General features: G+C 40.4%; 1 protein-coding gene across 2 annotated transcripts in view; it reads left to right on the forward strand.

Annotated features, from left to right (window-relative positions):
- jag2b (jagged canonical Notch ligand 2b) overlaps positions 1–20,918 on the forward strand; it is a 50,305-nt gene that overhangs the window by 6,076 nt on the left and 23,311 nt on the right. For both annotated transcript variants that reach the window (XM_039692866.2, XM_039692868.2), the window contains exons 3-5: positions 12,999–13,053; positions 18,574–18,831; positions 19,817–19,877. In XM_039692866.2, the coding sequence (XP_039548800.2) occupies positions 12,999–13,053; positions 18,574–18,831; positions 19,817–19,877 (374 nt within the window). The remainder of the gene's footprint in view (positions 1–12,998; positions 13,054–18,573; positions 18,832–19,816; positions 19,878–20,918) is intronic.

A 20,918-nucleotide genomic window follows, 5' to 3' on the forward strand; every position in this document is an offset into this window, starting at 1 on the left:
TAATTAATAAAAGCTATAAAAGTTACCAAAATCATAAAAACCCTCAATAGGACTAGTCAGTTATTGGATCACTGGTTGACCGCTGTGACACATCCCTAGCTCGAATAAATGGGTCAAGGCAGAGTAGCTATTGTTTTAACTGGATGCAGTATTCGCAGTCATCTGCAGTGGTTGTGATGTTACAGGAAGAGCCAGTATTGATTCCTCTCTCTCTTTCTGATTCCTAAGATCATGAGGAATCTCTAGCTGGATGTGAGATGCTCTTTCTCTCTCTCTCTCTCACTCTCTCACTCTGAAATAGCTTTTTGTTCTGCCACAACAATAAACATTTTCTTTCTTGTGACCTGGGGCAGAGCAGGGCTTTTTGTACCAATGTCTTCCCATTAAATGAAGGGAAAGGCTGCATTTTCCCTCTATTGAATGTAGCAGTCATGGTAGAGGTATTTTTAGCAGCAGATCGACCGGACCAATTAAGAGGCAATGTGCCTGAGGTGACTTTATGAAGCAACCTCTTATGGTACAACGTTGTTTGAAAGAGTTTGTCTTTGGATATTTTGCAGTCTTTGAACACGCACTTTGAACAGGCGTTTAATTTGTGATGAAGCAGAGAGAACATCTTTGTGAGGCATACAGGCTCTTCCTACTCCATCACTCCTACACGATGGACTCCTTAAAAACCATAAAAACAGTCTACTTGGAATAGAGATTGCAGAAGCGCCTCTGCCAAAATGCTGCTAATCCATTAATGAATAAAACTGGATATGCACTTCATTTTAACATGACTACAATGGTTGGATTCTGACGAGGGTTAAGGCCCATTGACACAGAGGTTAATATCTATACCGATACCTATGACAAAACAGTTTGAATAATTGTGAGAAATGACATCATTGGAATCACGTTCAGAATGATTTTGTTCCAGCTAATGCATTATGACACAGTGAGTGTAAATTAGATTCAACACAACTTTAAAAAGCTCGAGGATTTAAGGTGGGAGATGACATGGTTATCATTCTTGGTTCTTGGCCTTTAGCCCTGGCATCGGAAGAAAAAGCACTCTTCTTTTGTGCAGTACTTCAGCTGAGTACCCAAGAAAGCATGTTGGGGCTGCTTTTAGTCTATGTTGAGATCTTGAGCGTCGCCCTCATGAAGAAGTGCAAGATAAACAGCTTCCCAACAGAAGAGCTACCATTAGGTTGAATGTACCAAGCCACCAGTGGTGGGCATGATTGTACTAGGCAGTGCAATTATAATGGACTTTCTGTCTCCCCTGAGAAGGGTCATAGAAAACATGGGGTCCTTTCAGTGGGAAGAGGTGGGAGTTAGCGAGCTTAACCCTGATGTCCCTTTCCAATAACACTGGAAGCTGGTGTGTGTGTGTGTTTCTATTGTTAGCTCCTGGTGCTCAACTAATTGTTTTCAACTACCCATGATGCTCTACCTCCCTTGTACTTGGTTCCTCCTTTGCTTCAGCACAGTTTCACAATTCACTGTGTGATTGACTTGCAACTGCATGAAGTGTGTGTTTGTTCTTTCTGTCTTTATGGATTTGTTCAGGAAGAGTCTGATTGTTTTTGCCATGTTAGTGTACGTGGATGTGGTGCGTGTGCGATTGTGTCTGACTAATGCATGTGCACTTTCCTGAGAGAGCCAGTGGGCTAATGAATTGCGAGCAGGTGTGCTGCAGTGATTAAAGTGCATTACCACACAGCAAGTTTAATTCCCGCTTGACCCCTGACCTTGTTCAAAATGATAATGATTGTAATGGAGTGTGAGCTCATGTGGCCGTAACCTCGCTGGAGAGACCGGCGCCATACTAGCTTGCTATACTGCAACTAGGTCTTTTCACCGAGACCTGAAGCTCCTTAGCAATGGCCTCGCTGTGGAGTAATAGGCGGTACAGTAACTGGACAAGACAGACAGGGAGACAACTGGCTTGTCAGATGGTTTGATGATGAGCTTGCAGTCTAGGGTGTCAAATGGCCGCCTCACTGTAGTAACCGAGGGAGGGCTTGCCAAATGGGTGGATGCCCATGTGTAGTTATTCCGTAGTAGTGTTATTCCGTATTGGGTTTATAACACTAATGTAAGAGCAGCTATCAGGTGCAATAGTTTCACAGATGTGGTTGATGTTTAGATTAATTTTTTGGAAGCTTGCTTTAAATTAGTATGTCTGGGCTACTGTGTATTACATGTTTTGGAAGGACTGAGAGCTGTGAGAATTGATCCAGGCCGGCGTCTTTGGGAGATCTGTGAGCTGTGCCCACTGGGATATGGCAGCTTCAAACTTCACAGCCTGTTTCTGTTGCTGCCAAGCAGCTATGGTAGCCTCAGTTTCTACAAATGCTGCAGTTAAACCGAATCTGAAATTGAGAAGATCTGAATGCTCACTGCTGTGTGTGCATATTGGTGATTGATGTAACTTGCCTTTTTTGTATAACTATACTATGCGGCACTGTACTATACTACACATCTTAAAATATATATTTTTACAGTCAAGTACGTTATAAGAGTGTATTGAAATTCCTTGCTTAAATCTTTTTATCCAAAGTTTTGAGTCGAATATTATCTGGTTATATGGTTGGCTTGCTCTTACATAACATCAGAAAAATAGGGATGTCCTGAGTTGATCTCATGGATTGTATCGGGGCTGATTGAGCATTTTTTTAAACTGATCTGTATCTGTGATCCTAAGCCCGATCCTTTATTTTACATCAGCTGTCACACAGGTGTCATGCAGTAGATGGCGGAAAATGCACCTATAAGTGGGTTTGATAAGGAACCTTTTAAAAGGGAAAGAAGAAGCTCGAATGTGCGATGCGTGATAACCAGTGAGGTCTGTTCTAGCAGGTCACACACTCTTGTTCAAGCTTCCGTGTTTAACATATTTGATGCACACTTTTGTAACGAATCACCCGAAAGTATTTTATTTACTAACACAGTCTGAGATATTGTTGCGAATCTCCACTTTTTCCTTTTTTTGTTGCAATTATTCTGCTTATTGTACATAAATACAAGAAGTGTATATATGAGTAGTCCCATGTTCATAATTGTGACAATCTGTTTACTATCTCTACTATTGTAGCAGATATTTACAATGTCTTCGGGGCAAAAAAAAAAAAAAAAAACTTATTCGGGACATCCCTATCAGGAGAAAAATTCAAAAACAAATTTTATATATATATATATATATATATACATTATTATGTTATTTTTCTCCTGATAGGGATGTCCCTATCAAGTTTTTTTTTGTGCCCCCGAAGACATTGTTTAAACATCTGAGATAGTATCTAGTATCTAGAGATAGTAAACAGATTAAGTCACTATTATGAACAGTATTAGACTCACCTAATGGATTATTAGGAACACCATACTAATACTGTGTTTGACCCCCTTTCGCCTTAATTCTACGTGGCATTAATTCTAAAAGGTGCTGAAAGCATTCTTTAGAATTGTTTGCCCATATTGATAGGATAGCATCTTGCAGTTGATGGAGATTTGTGGGTTGCACATCCAGGGCACAAAGCTCCCGTTCCACCACATCCCAAAGATGCTCTATTGGGTTGAGATCTGGTGACTGTGGGGGCCATTTTAGTTCAGTGAACTCTCTCATGTTCAACAAACCAATTTGAAATGAATCAAGCTTTTTTTGACATGGTGCATTATCCTGCAGGAAGTAGCCATCAAAGGATGGTGGCCATAAAGGGATGGACATGTTCAGAAACAATGCTCAGGTAGGCCGTGGCATTTAAACGATGCTCAATTGGCACTAAGGGGGCGGGGGCCTAAAGTATGCCAAGAAAACATCCCCCACACCATTACACCACCACCACCACCAGCCTGCACAGTGGTAACAAGGCATGATGGATCCATGTTCCCATTCTCTTTACGCCAAATTCTGACCATCTGAATGTCTTAGCAGAAATTGAGACTCATCAGACTAAGCAACATCATAGCCTCTTTTCCCTATTTGTAGTGGAGATGAGTGGTACCCAGTGGGGTCTTCTGCTGTTGTAGCTCATCCGCCTCAAGTTTGTGTGTGTTGTGGTTTCACAAAAGCTTTGCTGCATACCTCGGTTGTAACGAGTGGTTATTTCAGTCAAAGTTGCTCTTCTATCAGCTTGAATCAGTCGGCCCATTCTTCTCTGACCTTTCGTATCAACAAGACATTTTCACCCACAGGACTGCCGCATACTGGATGTTTTTCCCTTTTCACACCATTCTTTGTGAATCCTAGAAATGGTTGTGCGTGAAAATCCCAGTAACTGAGCAGATTGTGAAATACTCACACCAGCCTATCTGGCAACAAAAACCATGCCACGTTCAAAATTGCTTAAATCACATTTCTTTCCCATTTTGACATTCGGTTTGGATGTTTGGACAAGGAGATTGTCTTGACCAGGACCACACCCCTAAATGCATTGAAGCAACTGCCTTGTGATGGGTTGATTAGATAATTGCATTAATGAGAAATTGAACAGGTGGTCCTAATAATCCTTTAGGTGAGTGTGTGTGTGTATGTTTGTATTATTATTGTATAATTGTAATAATATTTTATAGATACTGTATGCTTGATGGTCATAATAGTGAGTTTGCATGTAATTTCAATTGATTTGGTCCACAAAATGAGCCACTACAAGGTGTGAGACATTGTACATTTTAAACAGTTATTTATATGCATATCTTTGTGGTTAAGCGATTTTAGCTCAGACAGGGGGACAATAAAAAAATAACTTCCCTGAAGAATTTAGGAAGTAGAGCTTAAATTTGTATTAATATGAAGTAAATCAATGTATATATTTTTTTATTATACATTATATAGAATAGGTTTGCTGCGATGGTCTGTGTTACTGGTGTTCACTGTTCATCCGCAATACGTCATTCCAAAATATAGTTTGAATTATAATTTATAATCTTTTTTGTTCTATATCTTTATTATTTCTTAATTTTAGTTCTGGCTCATTTATGTAGTAGCTACATGTGGTAGGATACCTTGTTATGAGGGGGAGTGTGATAATAACCCATGCAAACTTTTCCTTGTGTTACTGTACTGTAACTCTGGCTGTGTGTGTGTGTTTGTTTGTTTGTGGCCTCTGCCATCCCTTTCTACTTAATTAGCACCCAGAGGGGAGGGGTTTGTTGTATTGTCATTGCTAATGATCTTGTTGGCATAGCAGCGGAATGCTAAATGAGTCGTGTGTGTACACACTCACCCAGAGCGTGCCTGCGTTGGCCAAGTCCACTGTGTTGGCCAAGTCCATGCAAGCATAAATCTGCATCTCTCTTAATGCGCCTGCCTTTCAGACAAACTGTCCAACTTGCTTTATTGATGACAGTTTCTCATATGCAAGGTCAACTAGATGTATTGTAGTCGATGATAGGGCTGGGATGGTTACCGCAATACCGTCACAGGTCACGTGACGCCTACCGCGGGTCTGCGCTCGTCACCGTCATCACCGCAAAAATGTCAATGACATGGATTCATTGATCCTAATGACATGGATTATGTCTAATGACAGTGTGTCTTACATGGATTCAAGGTTTTCTAAATCTTATCATCAAAAGATCAAATCCGACCTTTCGCGAGTTGTGCAGCACAATGTTCCATGACACATAATAACATTACATCCGTATTAGAGATGCGCGGATGGGCTATTATTTCTTCCACAACCACATCACAAAACTCAACATCCATCCTCCATCCATCCGCACAAAAGTTTTTGGGCCAATTTTCAAAACGCGGTTCACTGCAATACTGCTATACCGCGAGATTTTCTTGCTTCTCAACCTAGGTTAGAAAATAAATCACGCCGTCCCAGCCCTAATCGATGATGCTGTTTTATTATTGAGTCTGTAGGAACTCAACCCTGTGTGGGAGTTTGCTGAAAGAGGGGAGGTTACCGAATGCAGAATATCATTTACTGGCTCCAGGGCCCACAGTGCACGTCGGGCTGCATCTTCCTGTCCTCCCAGGCCCATAATACCACTTAAACAAAGCTGTTGTCTGCTTTTGTGCTCTGGAAGCCTGGCGGAAAATGACAATTGACTGAGTCGAAACAAGTTGTGTCATATGGACGTTGTTATGTGAAGAGGTCACTGCTGCAGTGGAAGAGGGAGTTCTGGGATGGAATTGCCAGGGATTGCTTATACAAGGTTGGGTGTAAAGACATTTCACATCGGTCTATGGAAGAGGGACTAACAAAGCCACCTAGAAATCCTTTTCAGCTTTTTGTTTGTGGCTGAAGGTACGGTTGCCGACAAGGGTGGATGGGAAAGATTTTCCACATTGTTCTCGGAATGAGAGACCATCAAAGCCACCCAGAATCCCTCGTGAGCTACAGGTTGAGTTAGGGTGTTCCTTCAGGTTCTTCCCCAGCAATTTCTGCTAGCCGGTTTCTTTGATCCCATCCCCTCCCCACCCTGCTCTCCTGTCATTACCCAGATCCAAGGAGCTGTTTCCTTTAGTTTAATTAGACTGCAAGCTCAGCACTGATTTCCTTAGAGAGTTGTTGTGGTTGGTCTTGTGAAAAAGCTGGATACTTGCAACAAATAAATGGGTTCGTGTGGGTTTGGATTTTTAAGACGGATGCGTGATCGATAAAAGGTTGACAGACAAGGAGAGGGCGAGAAAAAGAGCACAAATGAAACGACCTGGTGACCCCCTATCGGCAGTGTGGCCGAGACCTCTGTGTATTGGTGATGGAGTAGGGGACACCTTTCTCTTGTGGGTGATTGATTACAGAGCTGGCTTTTCAACTTCCACTTCCCACCGTTGAGGGCGTGATGTGGACCCTGTGAGGTGACTGGACCTCCCTTACACCCCCAGACCAAGTCTAGACTTGGTTGACACAAACATGACCTTGTCATGCTGGGGCTGCACATCGCTCATCGCCTGCTCTAGAGGTCTGGTGAGAACAAAGTACTCTCATCTGTGATCAATTCTATGTTGCACGACCCTGGGGATGAACTCGAATCGACACTGCCTTAATAAATTGATCTATACTGTAATTATTTCCTAAAGTGGATGGGCTTTCTTGGGCTCTAATGTTTTACGTCCAACATTATGCTTCCAACACCAGCTAACTCACAATACAATTCTCTTCACTGATTAACATTGAGTTTATGCTTATTTAGGTGGCCTCAATTGTATACTTTCTAGGAAATTGATTAAAAGGACCTGACGTAGCTTAGAAAAAGTTTTCACTAAATAAATGACAAATAAAACAATATATAAGATCAGCAATTTGAAATGCTACAAGTTAATCTAGGCATCACAACATTTAACAGGATTTTTTGGGCAATTTAATTTAAAAATGGGGGCAATGAACATGCACAATTTAATATACAATATTAGCTGCTACCAGTGAATTCATTTTTTATTGTAGATCTATCATTACCATACAGCCCATATTGTGATTAAAAAATGAAATGCATTTTGGATTAAATATTTAGAATTTGTTTAGCTAATTCAATCAGTCATTTTCCAAACTGGAATGAGGATTTCCTTATTGCGAGAAAAAATCCAGAGGACACGTTCAGCTCTAAAACTAACAGACAGGAAACAGTCGCCTCGTGTTTCAGCCTGGTGACACGAAAAAAAGAAAAAAAAGAAGCCTTTAATTGGCCTGGTTGTGTCTTACATTTTGTGGTAATTGAAGGTTGTGTTCAGTATTATCCATTGCCTCTCCACCCTCAGTTTGCCCCAAATCTCTGTGTCAGTCAACAGTTCAGCTAAAAAGATGAGATTGACATCCCAGATTAATGGAGATTATATGCTGCAGTCGTTTGCCGTGGAATGAATAAATGACCTGCAGGTCCCCTGAGGACAATCAATCAAAGTCTGGAACTGGTGTGACTGCCGCTTAGAATTTGGTGGAGGGTTTTGTTTTTTTGCAAACGTGTGGCTGAATACAGCGTATTAAATATATTGTTTTAATTTGACGTTTTGGAAAATGAGTAGTTGTGGGTAACTCGGTCAGTTAAATAAACCCTGTATTATTAGTTTCAAGTTAATCTCGGCGTTTCTCGTGGGCATTTACATAATATGACATCATTAATGGGATCCATCTAACTGATTTTAAATGCCGATATGATAAGTAAACCGTTCGATGGAGCCCAAATGAACAAGATGTATGAATCTCTATGTATGCTTTAAAAGTTGAACTATTACAAAACCAAAAGACTTTGACAAAAAAAAGATGCAGTGGCTAAAGATGTCCTGCTGAATGTGATTGGCTGTAGTTTTGCTAATGCTAATCACAATATCTAATCAAACCAATATCCATAAGATAAATATTTGGTTTTTAAACTGCTGTGAACCTAGTAACGTGTCAGTCGGCACTCGGCAGAGAGGGTGCGGATTGTATCTTCCTGCCATGTCATACGAGGGAAGTTTGCCTCTCTTGGCAGTTCCTCTTCCAAAAGCAGATGAGGAAATGAAGTACTCATTTTCTCACTGAGGTCGCAAAGGAACGGAGACCCATATTTTTCAAGGTTTCTGTGTTGATCTCCTTTGGACGCTTTCAGTACTGTATCTCCTCCACAGTCTAGACTAAGTTGTCTAATTCTTTCTTCTTTCGTTCACTTCACTCTCTTTGCAGGATATTCAGTGGCACTGAAGGCTTTGGTACTTTAGATAAGGCGTGTGAAAGCTCTCAGACTGCCTCACCTTGCCCTCTATCAGCTGGACGTCATTTGTTCGTGACTGCCGGTGGAAAACACTTTACCCTCTGAGCTAAATCCCGATATCATCTTGCCATGTGATCATCAGATGATTAAACTCAACATTGTTTAATGTAAAAATCATATGGAATGCACTCAGTAGGACCTTGTGTGTGTGAGAAGCACTGCAGCCGATTGTGTGTGTGTGTGCTGCTACCAATTGAAACTGTGGCGTGGGAGCCTTTTGAAGCTGATGAGAAGCCTGATGAAAGGTCTCCAGGGTCATTCTAAGCCTCTCTCACTTCAGCCCCCTCTAATTTCAGCCCTGCCCCTCTTTAAACTGCCCCATCCACCGACTGTGGGAACCTGCACCTGTGGCTCCCTCCACCACCACCCCATTAGCCACCCACCTACTTTACACACACACACACAAACACTCAGGGTGTTTACAGGCTTAACGTCCCAACAAGACTGCAAGTATGCGATCGGCCAAAGGTTTGCTTGTGATACATACCGGCCCAAGTACGTCCATGCCAGGCGTTCTGCGTTAGCTTGTTCACAGCCTGCTATAAATATCCTTGCTATCAGTGAAAGTAGTCCACGATAAGGAGGGAAAAATTACTTGTAGTGAAACGACAACATGCATCTCCCAGGGAGCTTGTTTGGGTGCACTTGTGCCGCCGTTGTTTGGACCACTTCTAGGGGTCGGATGGTGTGTGTGTGTGGCCAGAGGAATGTTCTCGGAGTGTCACGAGACTCAGGTTGATGGTGTCTTGCAGTGATGGGTTTTAGGTCTTTGTTCACTGGTCACCTCCCCCACTAGTCTTTATCCGCATCTAGCCCTTTGGGCAGCTGTCACATAATCCAGCTAATCAGAGACCAAGTGTGTGGGAACAGGGCCGTCCCCGTGTTACCGTGTCTCTGTGTCTCACACACGCGCACACACACCCTGACATTCTGACCTTTCTCCTTGGGTACGCGCATACCATGCTCTAGTACGCATGGCTGCATGTGCGCGGCCAAGCAGATCAATCTAGCATATTCATTTACTGATGGAGCTTTGGAGCAAATCCACATTTACAGATAAGAGTGCGCACACAAACATGCGCATTTCGTATTCACGCAGATGCTCGCTAACACGAGACCTTACTAATACGCTCTCTCACGCCGGCCGCCCCCTGTGTTGGGGGATGGGAGGAGGGGTCAGAAGCCCTGCAGCATGTCGTGGGATGATCCACGTTCATGTCAAATAATCCATCTTTTTAAGACGCATCTGTTGTACGTCTGCATGGTTATGTGGCCCACCCACTCCAGCCCATCCAGACAGACCTGGTGCTGCTGCTAATCCCTGACTGCATCCACCAGACCGCCCACAGCCCCCAACCTCTCCAACACACATCTACGCTATCTGGCTCCGCCCCTCTCACTTCACCTCTGGAAAAGATCAAGATGCGTGTCTAAATCTAGCAGTTTGCATCGCTGTGTGTGTTTACATGCAATTTTAAAGCAGAAACCAGCCTTTTTAAAATGACATGGTTTTTGTGAAGTTGGACTAAAAGACCTAGATGTTGTGGTGTAGCTTGTAGGGGGTTGCACAGACTAGTCGATTAGTTGACTTAAATGCTCTGCCATGACGCTTTAAGCTTGATGTTGACTAGTTGCTGATCATACTCCTCGATCGCTCCACAAGATATGTTTGATTATATCATCTGGGTGCTCAAAATTGATCAGGTGAATGCACGTTTTAAAAAGCTTATTGTAAGTTAATGGCCGCTCTGAACTTATGCGCTGCTGCACTGTAACACACACACAGAAGCTCACACACGTTCAAAACGTGCACACGGAACATTCAGTAGCACAGAAATGTATTGTCAAAACTGAGAAAATGAAAATTGTCAAAAGCTTAGAAAATGAAAAGTTCTTGCATATTTTTTTTAGTTCTAAAACCCACAGCTTCACTGGGTTGACTCTAATATTGTTCACAAAGGATAACGACTATAGCATAAACTCTAACTATAAAGTTTTAAACTCTAAACTCTAAGAGTAACACTTTTCAGTATGTTTTCACCAGCCCATTCTCATCCCAAGGCGTCACCTAACTGACGCCTTGGGAGGCATTTTGACCATGCTTCAATATCTGACACTTTAGGCACCCTTTAGCGTCAGTTAGATGATGCCCTAGGATTGCATGTAACCCTACCCCTACCCCAGACCTAAACCTACCCGCTTTTCCTTTAGTGTCAGTTAAATGACGCCGTAGGATCGCGTCATGTAACTGACGCTAAAGGGCGCCTAAAGCGTCGAATATAGAAGCATGTTCAAAAGGTGACGCCTTGGGGTGAGAATGCGTTGGTTTTCACATAGCTTAAAGTTTATGACTGAAGATGTAGCTTAGCGGTTGGCACATGACCTTTTTTTTCCATCATTTTGCATGTTTTTTCAACATTCTGTCAATATAAATGATATAATTGACCAAAAACATTTTCAGCCTAGTATTTTTGGTCATCATTTCTATCTTTCTGTGAGATCGCGGTGGGTACAACAAACACAAAGTTTGGCAATGATAATCTCAGGTACTGTTTATGTGCTTTATTTAATGTTAAAAGCGTGTAACGTGAGTTTGAATTTCATTTACCGCTCCCAGCTTTGTAGCCGTAAAAAACAACAATGGATAATTCACATCAGATCTTGAAATTAAACAAATGGAAACAAGAACTTTCAAACTATGAACAAACAAGTGTATTCTTTGACAAAGATTGTTTTAGTAACTCCGTATGTGTTTTAATAAAGTTTAAATGGTGTAATATTTGTGGATTTGATTATGTACTCTTTTCTTTCAAGTGCCGTCAAGAGTAACACCTGGTGCTGTGAACCTGCCGCAAGGGCCCGCCTACACGTTGTTCTGATTAGTTGTGGGTTTCGTTTGATCTTGACGCGTCTCGTAGTTGCGTCCCATTTGGTGTGGACAGACAAATTTCTTGTCGCTGGAATCTTACCGCATCACGTCTGGTTAGGACATGGTGTTTGCAAAATTTCGAATGCTGTAACCTAGAGAATTGGAGTACAAAAAATACCTTTTTAAGAAACTCATTGAAGATATAAAAGTGCTAAAAGTGGTGTCATGTACCTGTCTTGAATAAGGAATGAGAATTAGGTGTGAATAAACTTCGCTGAAGGAAACACATCAGTTAAATGTTTCTTTAGTGCCCTGTTTTGATTTCATGAAAGCTGAAAATTATGGCCTGGTCAACTAGGGATTATAGGTGACATTCTAGTAGATGGACTCTGATATCAGAGGAGTATGAAGATTGTTTCCAATTTTAGTTTGAATGCCCAAGGTGTGGCTGAACATCTCTCCCTCCCTCCCTCCCTCCGTCCATCTCATGTGTAACCTAACTCAACTCTTATGCTGCCTCCTGTCATGAGGACTGTAATGGAGCTTTAGTATCTATGTTGTTTTATTAGCACTGCTTGCTAAGGCAAACATCACTATTTCTATTCCTCATAAATTGTTGTTGAGATTTGATTAAACCTCTAACCCTCATTACATTTACATTTAGCAAGACGTATTGTGTATTAAAGCTGTAAATCATATTGCGCTGTTTCTAATAACTCAGATTGTTCTGTTTGCTTAGAGTTGTGCTATTTCTTTTTTGATTTTCACCTGGAGGATATAAAACAGGTCATTTATATTTGGAAAAGGTACCTGACCCATATCTTTTGACCTGGGTCAGTTAGCATTAGCAAACACCTAAAATACCCTATTAACCACATAACAATGCACTACATCAATTGGAAACACTTTGACACAAACTTGTATCCGTCCATAACACCCATCATAGAAATTGAATATATATATATCTATACCATTGGTTATCAGGTAATAGCAGAGTTATGGCAGAGTTTCCCAAACTGGGGGTCATGAGGGACCTCCGGGGGCTTTGTGAGTTGCTGAATTAATCATTAATCATAAAAAATGTCCAATTGAAATAAATAATTATAAATGCAATCAAATGTGAATGTGTGGTTAAATTCAAATTATCAAGTTAAAATCTTCAGCTAAATATTTTAGGTCAAAAGGGTTTGTCTGACAAAAAAGTTGGTGAATCCCTGACTTACAGTAAAGTATCAGTTGATATTGGATATTTCATTGTGTATGCTCATCTTTTTTTTTTTTTTTTTTTTATCAGCATAGTGGCATCCCATACTATGCATTACTACCATATCAGTGCAGCTACTGATATTTTACAAAGAAAATGTAAAAATCTACTTGTTTCTTTTTTTTAATAGCATTTTAATATTTCATTTCATAATGATATTCTCTCTTTCTCCCTCAGCGATCCTACACACTCATCCTGGAAGCCTGGGACTGGGATAACTCCACTGAAAACAGTGAGTATTCCTCTGTAACCTCAATATGATTCACTGCTGTAGGCTGCCAAAGCCTCTCTAGGTTGGGTTTGTTGCTCATAATGGCTGTTGAGCATTGTTAGTCTGTAGTTTGGCGCTGTAAGGGATGGCTTTATTTGTGGAGATCGGGTGTGATCCTTGATGGTGAGATGAGAGTGTTAAAGCTACCCCGCTGATGTGTTGTAATGTTAGTGCGGGGGAGTTTGTTGGGTTGTGTCAGGGTTTTATTGAGCACAAATTGGGTAATTTAAGGACTTTGTGGTGTGCATTATTTGTGAAAGTTGTCCATTTTTATGTAGGCACTGATATAGGAGGTTCGAGGTATGCATTGAGTTTGATATTTTTAACCGCACTAAGGAGAGGCTCATAATTTTTTGACAGATATATTGATGACGGGATGTGTTGCTTACACAAGAACCATTACCTGAGCTTCCAAAGCATTCCAATGTAGGGAACCTCACACAAATGCGTAGTTAAAGACAAGCACAATCTTGCATCTTCCACACATGCTTTAGTAGTTAACGCAAGTCTATTAAGATTTTCCAATGTAACTGATCATCTGAAGACATCTGTTAACTCTAACCGCTGAGTGAAATCTCCTCAGGATATGGATTATTGAGTCATACACATACACATAAGTTGCAGCAACAACCTGTTTGATGCTTGATGCAGTTGAATGTGAGATCTTGAGTTGTAAAGCCTGGTTCTTCAGGGCTTCCAGTTAGGGGTGTGCATGAATAGTCAAATATTTAATCTGTAATTACTATTCAAAAAACAAAAATACGATTAGAATTTTGCTTTAAATGTTGCTTTGCTGGCCGCAAAAGTTGTGTAGTCCTAAGCAATCCTAACAATTTTAATTAATTAAATGCACTGGGTGGCACTGTGGAGCCTGTTAACAAGCAGGTTGTATTTGATCACGGAATGTCGTCGTCTGCTTCTACTTTGATCAAAATGTTTACTTTTTATCCTTTCATTAATTGTCAGGTGAAACTGAACTATCAAATATCACCACCATGAAATCTTAACACCAGTCAAATGAGGAAAGACAGCTGTCCATCACTTCATTCATGCAGTTAATCGCAGCTTTTCTCCCAAGTGAGACGAAAAGAAGATAAATGATTTGAAAATTATCTCGAAACATATGCTTCCTTTAAGTTTCGTTGAGGGAGATCGGTTTAAGAAGAGAAAACACAAAGCGCTGTAAGAAAATTTGCTTCTGTCGGCGGAACTGAGAACTCTGTCTGCTTTATTAGCGTTTTTTATGTTCGCTCTGCTTCAGCTTACATGCTTTTGTTCAGTATGTATGTATTTTTTTTGCTTAATGTTTTCAACTAAAAGAAAATCTCAAGGTATAAAGTAAGCTTGTTGTGTATATTTGCTAACCATAAGCTTGTTCAGAAAAGCTGACAAATGTGACCCATTTACATAAATATTTGAATATTAAATTATGAGCCCAAATATTTGGAAACAATATTTTTGAAAAATGCCCATCCCTACTTTCCAGCCTGTATGGATCTTGGGGAGTAAACATGGGCACCATAATTCCACAGCTGTATCCTGTTTTCTCCCGCCGCCTTTTGTCTGACTTGAGGAATTGTCGGTAGGGAAGGGTCAGGCGGAGGAATTCGACGTATGCGAAAAGAAAGGTGAACGCTGGTAAAATGGGAGAAACATAGGGGGGGCATAGCTTTGATCTGCGGATGTGATCTGTAGAATCACTGTATATCTCAGCATCTGTAAAACTGTAAAATCAAACTCTGCTTGAAGTCATTACGTCCTGTTTTTCGTTTTCATCTTTGCATGTACTTCAGGCTGAAACAATGGTCCAGAGGAAGCTTGTTAGACTCACTGCAGTGAGTCAAGGCATCTTGTAGGCCTCTTCTCCATTAATCAGACATTTGAGATAACGCTTCCCGCCATTGACGGAATTTTTCGGCTTTCCATGTTTTCACTGTTATATGGTGGGGGGTGCTGTTACGCAACTTCTAGAGTAGAGAGTCTCCGGTTCAAAACACAGGCAAAAAAGGAGCAGAAACAAGTGATTTGCGTATGCACGTTGTAGTCTTTGAATTTTTTTTATTTTTATTGTATGAAACTTACCCACATTCAAGTGTGGTTAAAAAAAAGAAAATGTATGAAGCTAAAATATTTGATTGTTTGTTGTTGTTGTTTTTTTTTTTAAAGCAGAGGCCTTTTAATATATTGCATGTTCAGATATTCATACAACAAAATATTCTGGAGGCCATGATAGTTTTGTGAAAATTATCATAATTATTTGTTTGTTCCTTTTTACTTGTTTTTGTTTGTTTTGTTTTTCCTTTTATTATTTCTTTTTTGTTGTATAGTAGTCTCAAAAAACTGCCTACATAATTAACTTTTTTCTACTTTTCAATTGAATTTTAAAGTCGGCATGAAACGGAAGTTGAGATTGTCATTTTTTTCATCGTCGTGACGTATATCCTAGTGAAACGGCTTCTGAAATTAGAAAAAAAATGTAGGGCAGGGCTTGATTTCGTCCTTCGGGAATTGATTGGATCGTTGGAGGTTGGGCGTTGCGAACAAAATCGAGGCAGAATTGAATGTGATTCTCTGAGAGGCGGTTCACCGATAACCGCACCCTCATCGAATCTGGCCGCACCCTTTCGCCATTCCACGTGACCCAAATAGAAGAGGGGTCGTTTTGATGGGGGAGGGAAGGGTAATGTATTTGATTAAAGATTATAAGGGTTCATGAATTTTTAGAAAATAATGAAGTGCACAGATAAATCATTTATAATAAACACTACAATATTACAATATTAATATTAATATAAAAAGAAGATTTGTCAAGTTTGATTTCATGCCAACTTTAAAGCTGCAGTCCATAAGCTTTTTCATTTAAAATATATATATTAGTACATAATGAATACATTTTCCTAACCATGTGTTTGTCTTATCCTGAATTGCTAAGTGTTTATATTCTGACAATGTTTTTCGACTGGTCGGGTCGTACCACTGTGGAGTAGCCCAGTACCTGCGTGACTCATCATACACATAAACAGACAGAAGTAGCTCCGGCTACGGTGTTCTTCCACTACATGCATGCAGTTCTGTTTATTTCCTGCTAGAGCGCCAGCGCAGCTTTAAGTATAGATTTTTTTTTTTTTTCATTTTACCCTTATACCAGAGCCATGATTGAACTTAAACTATGAAACCCATCATAAAATATGCATTATTACTTTTAAAGCCAATCTAAAAATGCTTCCACAGCCATTTCCATCACAGAACAATTTTTTCCAGATGTTATTGTGCTTGTTTACAAAATCAGTGTAAAAAAGTTTGAAATTAAATATGAGACATGTGATGTGGGCAAAAACTTGATGATGGCCGAATATTCATAATTTAAAAAATAAAATTATATAATTATTTGTTTAGCATAAATGCTAACTATGAAATTAGCTAAAGTTAAAGAACACCTGTAAGTTCTAGTGACCATTGATTAGAAAATGCTTGAGATTGACCTGCTCTCTTTGATGATCTGGAGTACTCTCAGTGACTTGGCAGGGCTCTGTTTGAGACAGTGGCTTCATTTATCACACAAGCCCATAGTAGAGAGGCGTGCCAGACATTAATGATCTTGTCATAGAGAGAGAACGCTGCCAAGGTCTGTCTGATGTGACTATCTGCAGTCTTTACTCACGCAAGGCTTGGCAACAAAAGCGGCAGTGCATCCTCCTCTCTCCAGTGCCGTTTGATACTACTCGTTTAGTATGCAGTGTGAACACTCAGAGCTGCCGCACCTCTTTTCTTAAACCGGACACGTCCTAACGCCTCCTTGTCTGTCTGTCAGAAACCCAAGGGTAAAAATGTGTCTTTCGCTCGGATGAATAAAGTTGAGCCTGCACAATGGGACGGTGGGACTTTGTTCTAGTTGAACTGACGGAATTAGCCAACATGCATTTTTCATAGATGCTTTAAATAATTCTGTTACATCTGTCAGACCTGTTCGTAATGTGTACGTGTGCATCGTAGGGCCCTACATGCCTCAGGAAAAGTTCTGTAGCATTGTGTTTACTCTGCAGGAAGGGCTCTGGACTGCCCAGTGTTTAGACGTTGGGCAGAACGGACCAGCAAAAGCTCGCTCCATTGTTCTTTATCTGGAAGCGCCAGGGCTATTTCTGTTTTTGTTGCTTAATTCGGTCGACATTGTCAGAGGACGGAGAGGAAGGCATGTGTAAGTGCGCCCCGTATGTGTGTTTGCTAGAGGAGAAAGATGTGGACGCACTCTGCGCGTCGGGACAGAGGAAATCGCAGGCCCCCCGTTTCCACCGTGATTGTTTGCCGTCTCTGATCCAACTGCGATAAAGATTGCTTTCTTTGCAGAGAGGCTGGGAAAGCTTGGGAAAATGGAGCTCTTAATGTGAGTGCTGCTAACCACTCTCGCTAGGAGGAGGGATTCGTATTGTGGGTCCGTGTCCTGGTGGACCTGGACAATGTGATTGATGATTAGGATTAGGGTGGGATCCAGGTCCTTCAAGGACTGCTAGGGCTAAGAGCTGAAAGTCGCCGGCTATGGACACCAGTGGCTTCCTCTGCCTGCCGCTCTTGCCCAGATCTCCCTGGTAACAGCAGTCAAACTCACTCCCCTCCCTCCGGCCAGACATCAACATTTTCATTAGAAGAACTAGGTTTTAACTAAAACTCACTAGAAATGTAATCGACTGAACTGAACGAGTCGCTGCCATGATGCTAAGGCATGTTTATGCAGTTGCTGCCGTGTTTAGAGTGTTTTTTAGGGGATTTTGATGGTGTTGCTCGAGTTTTCTGGATGTTTGCTTGGTAGTTACTGATCCAACCATAAGTTTATTTAAAATTCACCTCTCCTCCTTGCAAAAGCCGCATGTGTTTGAGTTATTATTATGACAATGGTACAAAGGACACATTTGTAGTTAAGGGATGTGTTCAAATGAATATGAGTGGTAACAATCACCAATACTTGATTTGGGATGGTTAACTGAGAGACAATTCAAAACCCTTTGTTTTTGTAATGGTGTCATTCATGTGTGAGTGTCTTTGTGATTTGTCTGAATGGATGTGTGAGGCAGGAAGTTGGCAGGGACAGGATAGTGTGAGTCACTAGCGAGTTTATAGCTTTAAATCAGGGTCTGTGCTGTCTGTTGACTTGCAGCTGATCTACACGCCCATTCATTATCACATTGTACTGGTTGTGCGAATGTTTTACCTCCATATCAGACATGTGAATTATTGGAATGAATAAGTTGTATTTTAGTAATGGGGTTTTTTTTTTTGACACGAAATGTTGTTATTTAGTATTATATTGTTATATTCTTTATTATATAAAACATTATTTATTATTATATAATACATTACAAATTAGCAGATTAAATAATATAGGTCTTTAAGTAATAGTCATAATTATCCCTAGAATAACAGTGTATAATATTGTTTTTAATTCTGATTTATTAACAAAGTTCTCCGTTTCTACTTTTCTTTTTTTAGCTGGCGAAGAGAACTTGATCGAGCGCCACACACACGCTAGCATGGTGAATCCCGAAGACAAGTGGCATCCCATCCGGCACCCCGGCACCACGGCCCACTTCGAGTACCAACTGCGGGTCAGGTGTGACGAGAACTACTATGGGAGTAAGTGCAACAAGCAGTGCCGGCCCCGCGACGACTACTTCGGCCACTACCGCTGCGATCCATCAGGAAATATTATTTGTCTAGATGGCTGGATGGGAGTGGACTGCCGGACGGGTTAGTGCTGTTGACCATTTGTATTTAGCATTTCAGTTTAATATCATGGCCAAAAAATGGCCAATATTAAAATTCTTTTATACTATTTTGGATTAAAAAAAAATAGACATAAAAGTGTTATTTTAGTATGATTTTACACCGTTATATTATATATTAGCTTTTTGTCATTTACTAGAATTGAATTGGCTTTTATTTTCAAATTTTGATTTTAATAATTTAAGTAGTTTGTAATGTGCTTTTGTCAATTCATTAGTTTTAGTTAACAATCACAATACTTTGCTAAACCTTTTAGTTTTAAAAGCTACAATTTAGGCATCACAACACACACTATATAAAAGTAGATGTTCACTTTCTTTTTTAAATAAAGATAACATTTAACTGTAACAATACATCATGCATCCCCAGTAGGTAGCCAAGTATTATTAGCTACATTGCCCTTGATAAAGGATGAACTAGCGCTGACTGGTGTCTTGAAGCCTATAGAGAGGAACCCTGTTAAATCTTGCCCTACAACCCTGTAAAGAGACCTGCTGCTATCAGTGTTTTCACAGCCCTGCAATCTTTGCTCCTCTGCCTGGAGGTGAGATTGTGTTGTAAATAACACCTCTGCAGCCCTGGAGTCACACTTTCCATTAGCTCAATTAATCTGGGTGATGCTGGCGTTTTTTTTATGTCTTTAACCCACCACTGCAGACAACCTAAACACCTCTGTTCCAAAGCTGTGAGTGTGTGTATGTGTGTATATATTGCACTAAAGAAAGGCAGTAAATCACAAGGCACTGTCCTAATGAGCATGGGGTACGAGTAGGTGGCTGTAATGGGGGTGGATAAGGGCAAACGTATGTGTGTGTTCAGGCCATAAAGTTGTCTTCTGTCACAGCGAGCGTGATGAATTTATCTTGTTGCACTTGTAAGGCAACACAAACAAACAAGACTGACTCTCCTCCCTCCCTCCCTCCCTCCCTCTCTCCCTCTCCTCTCTCAGCGATCTGCAAGCAGGGTTGTAATCTGATTCACGGAGTCTGTATGGTGCCTGGAGAATGCAAGTAAGTGTTTGAGCATCATTTCATGCTCGGTTGGTCGGGCTAATCTGGCTCCTTAATTTCAGCAGGGCCATATGTGCTCATGCTGACAAGGTCTTTTCATTTGTTTACCTTACCATTAATTAATTAGTGCAGTGAAGCCATTGTTTTTGTAAGCTGTTTTTGTTCAATATGCTTTTTTTTTTTTTTTTAATCACGCTATACTTTCTGAAGTGTGTTTTAAGTTGGGATCGATTGTCATTTGATGGGTTGAAATACTTTTGGGAGTCACTATTACTTTTGCTTATATTTTGCGGGATGGTTCACCCAAAAAGGTAAATTGTAATTCATTAATTTACTCTCACCCATGTTGTCGCCTCAAAACCATAATACTTTCGTTCATCTTTGAAACACAAATGAAGATTTATAAAATGTATGTTTACTTTTATAAAGATTAGCTGTTTCCTTTATTGAAAGTACATTCATACAAAACAAGCAAGCATATCTGAGCTTCCGCAAGTACCACTGAGGTTTGTTTTCTCATGTCATGCAAGTGCGGTTGAACTTCGGTTTGCCATATTTGATGACCTCTATGTATGTGTGTTGATCAATGTTTATATGAAAACAAATTAAATCTGTTCATGATATAAAGCAATCCCGTCTCTTCAGAACACTTGGATTTAACAGCGTGATTCATATATATTTATATATAAACCTTTAACATGTTTTTGTTGCATGACTTTCAATGGAGGGGCAGAAATCTCTCCGGATTATTAAAAATATTTGTGTTTTGAAGACGAACATAAGCCGTTTAAAGGGATACTCCACTTTTTTTGGAAATAGGCTCATTTTACAACTCCCCCAGAGTTAAACAGTTGGGTTTTACCATTTTTGAATCCATTCAGCTGATTTTCTGATATTTAGAAGAATATCAGTAACCAGACAGTTTCTGGTCTCATTGACTTCCATAGTAGGAAAAAAAAAATATATACTATGGAAGTCAATGAGACCAGAAACTATCTGGTTACTGACATTCTTTTAAATATCAGAAAATCGTCTGAATGG

This window comes from Pimephales promelas, chromosome 13 (genome assembly GCF_988280905.1).
Source record: "Pimephales promelas chromosome 13, fPimPro1.hap1.1, whole genome shotgun sequence".
Lineage (NCBI taxonomy): Eukaryota > Metazoa > Chordata > Actinopteri > Cypriniformes > Leuciscidae > Pimephales > Pimephales promelas.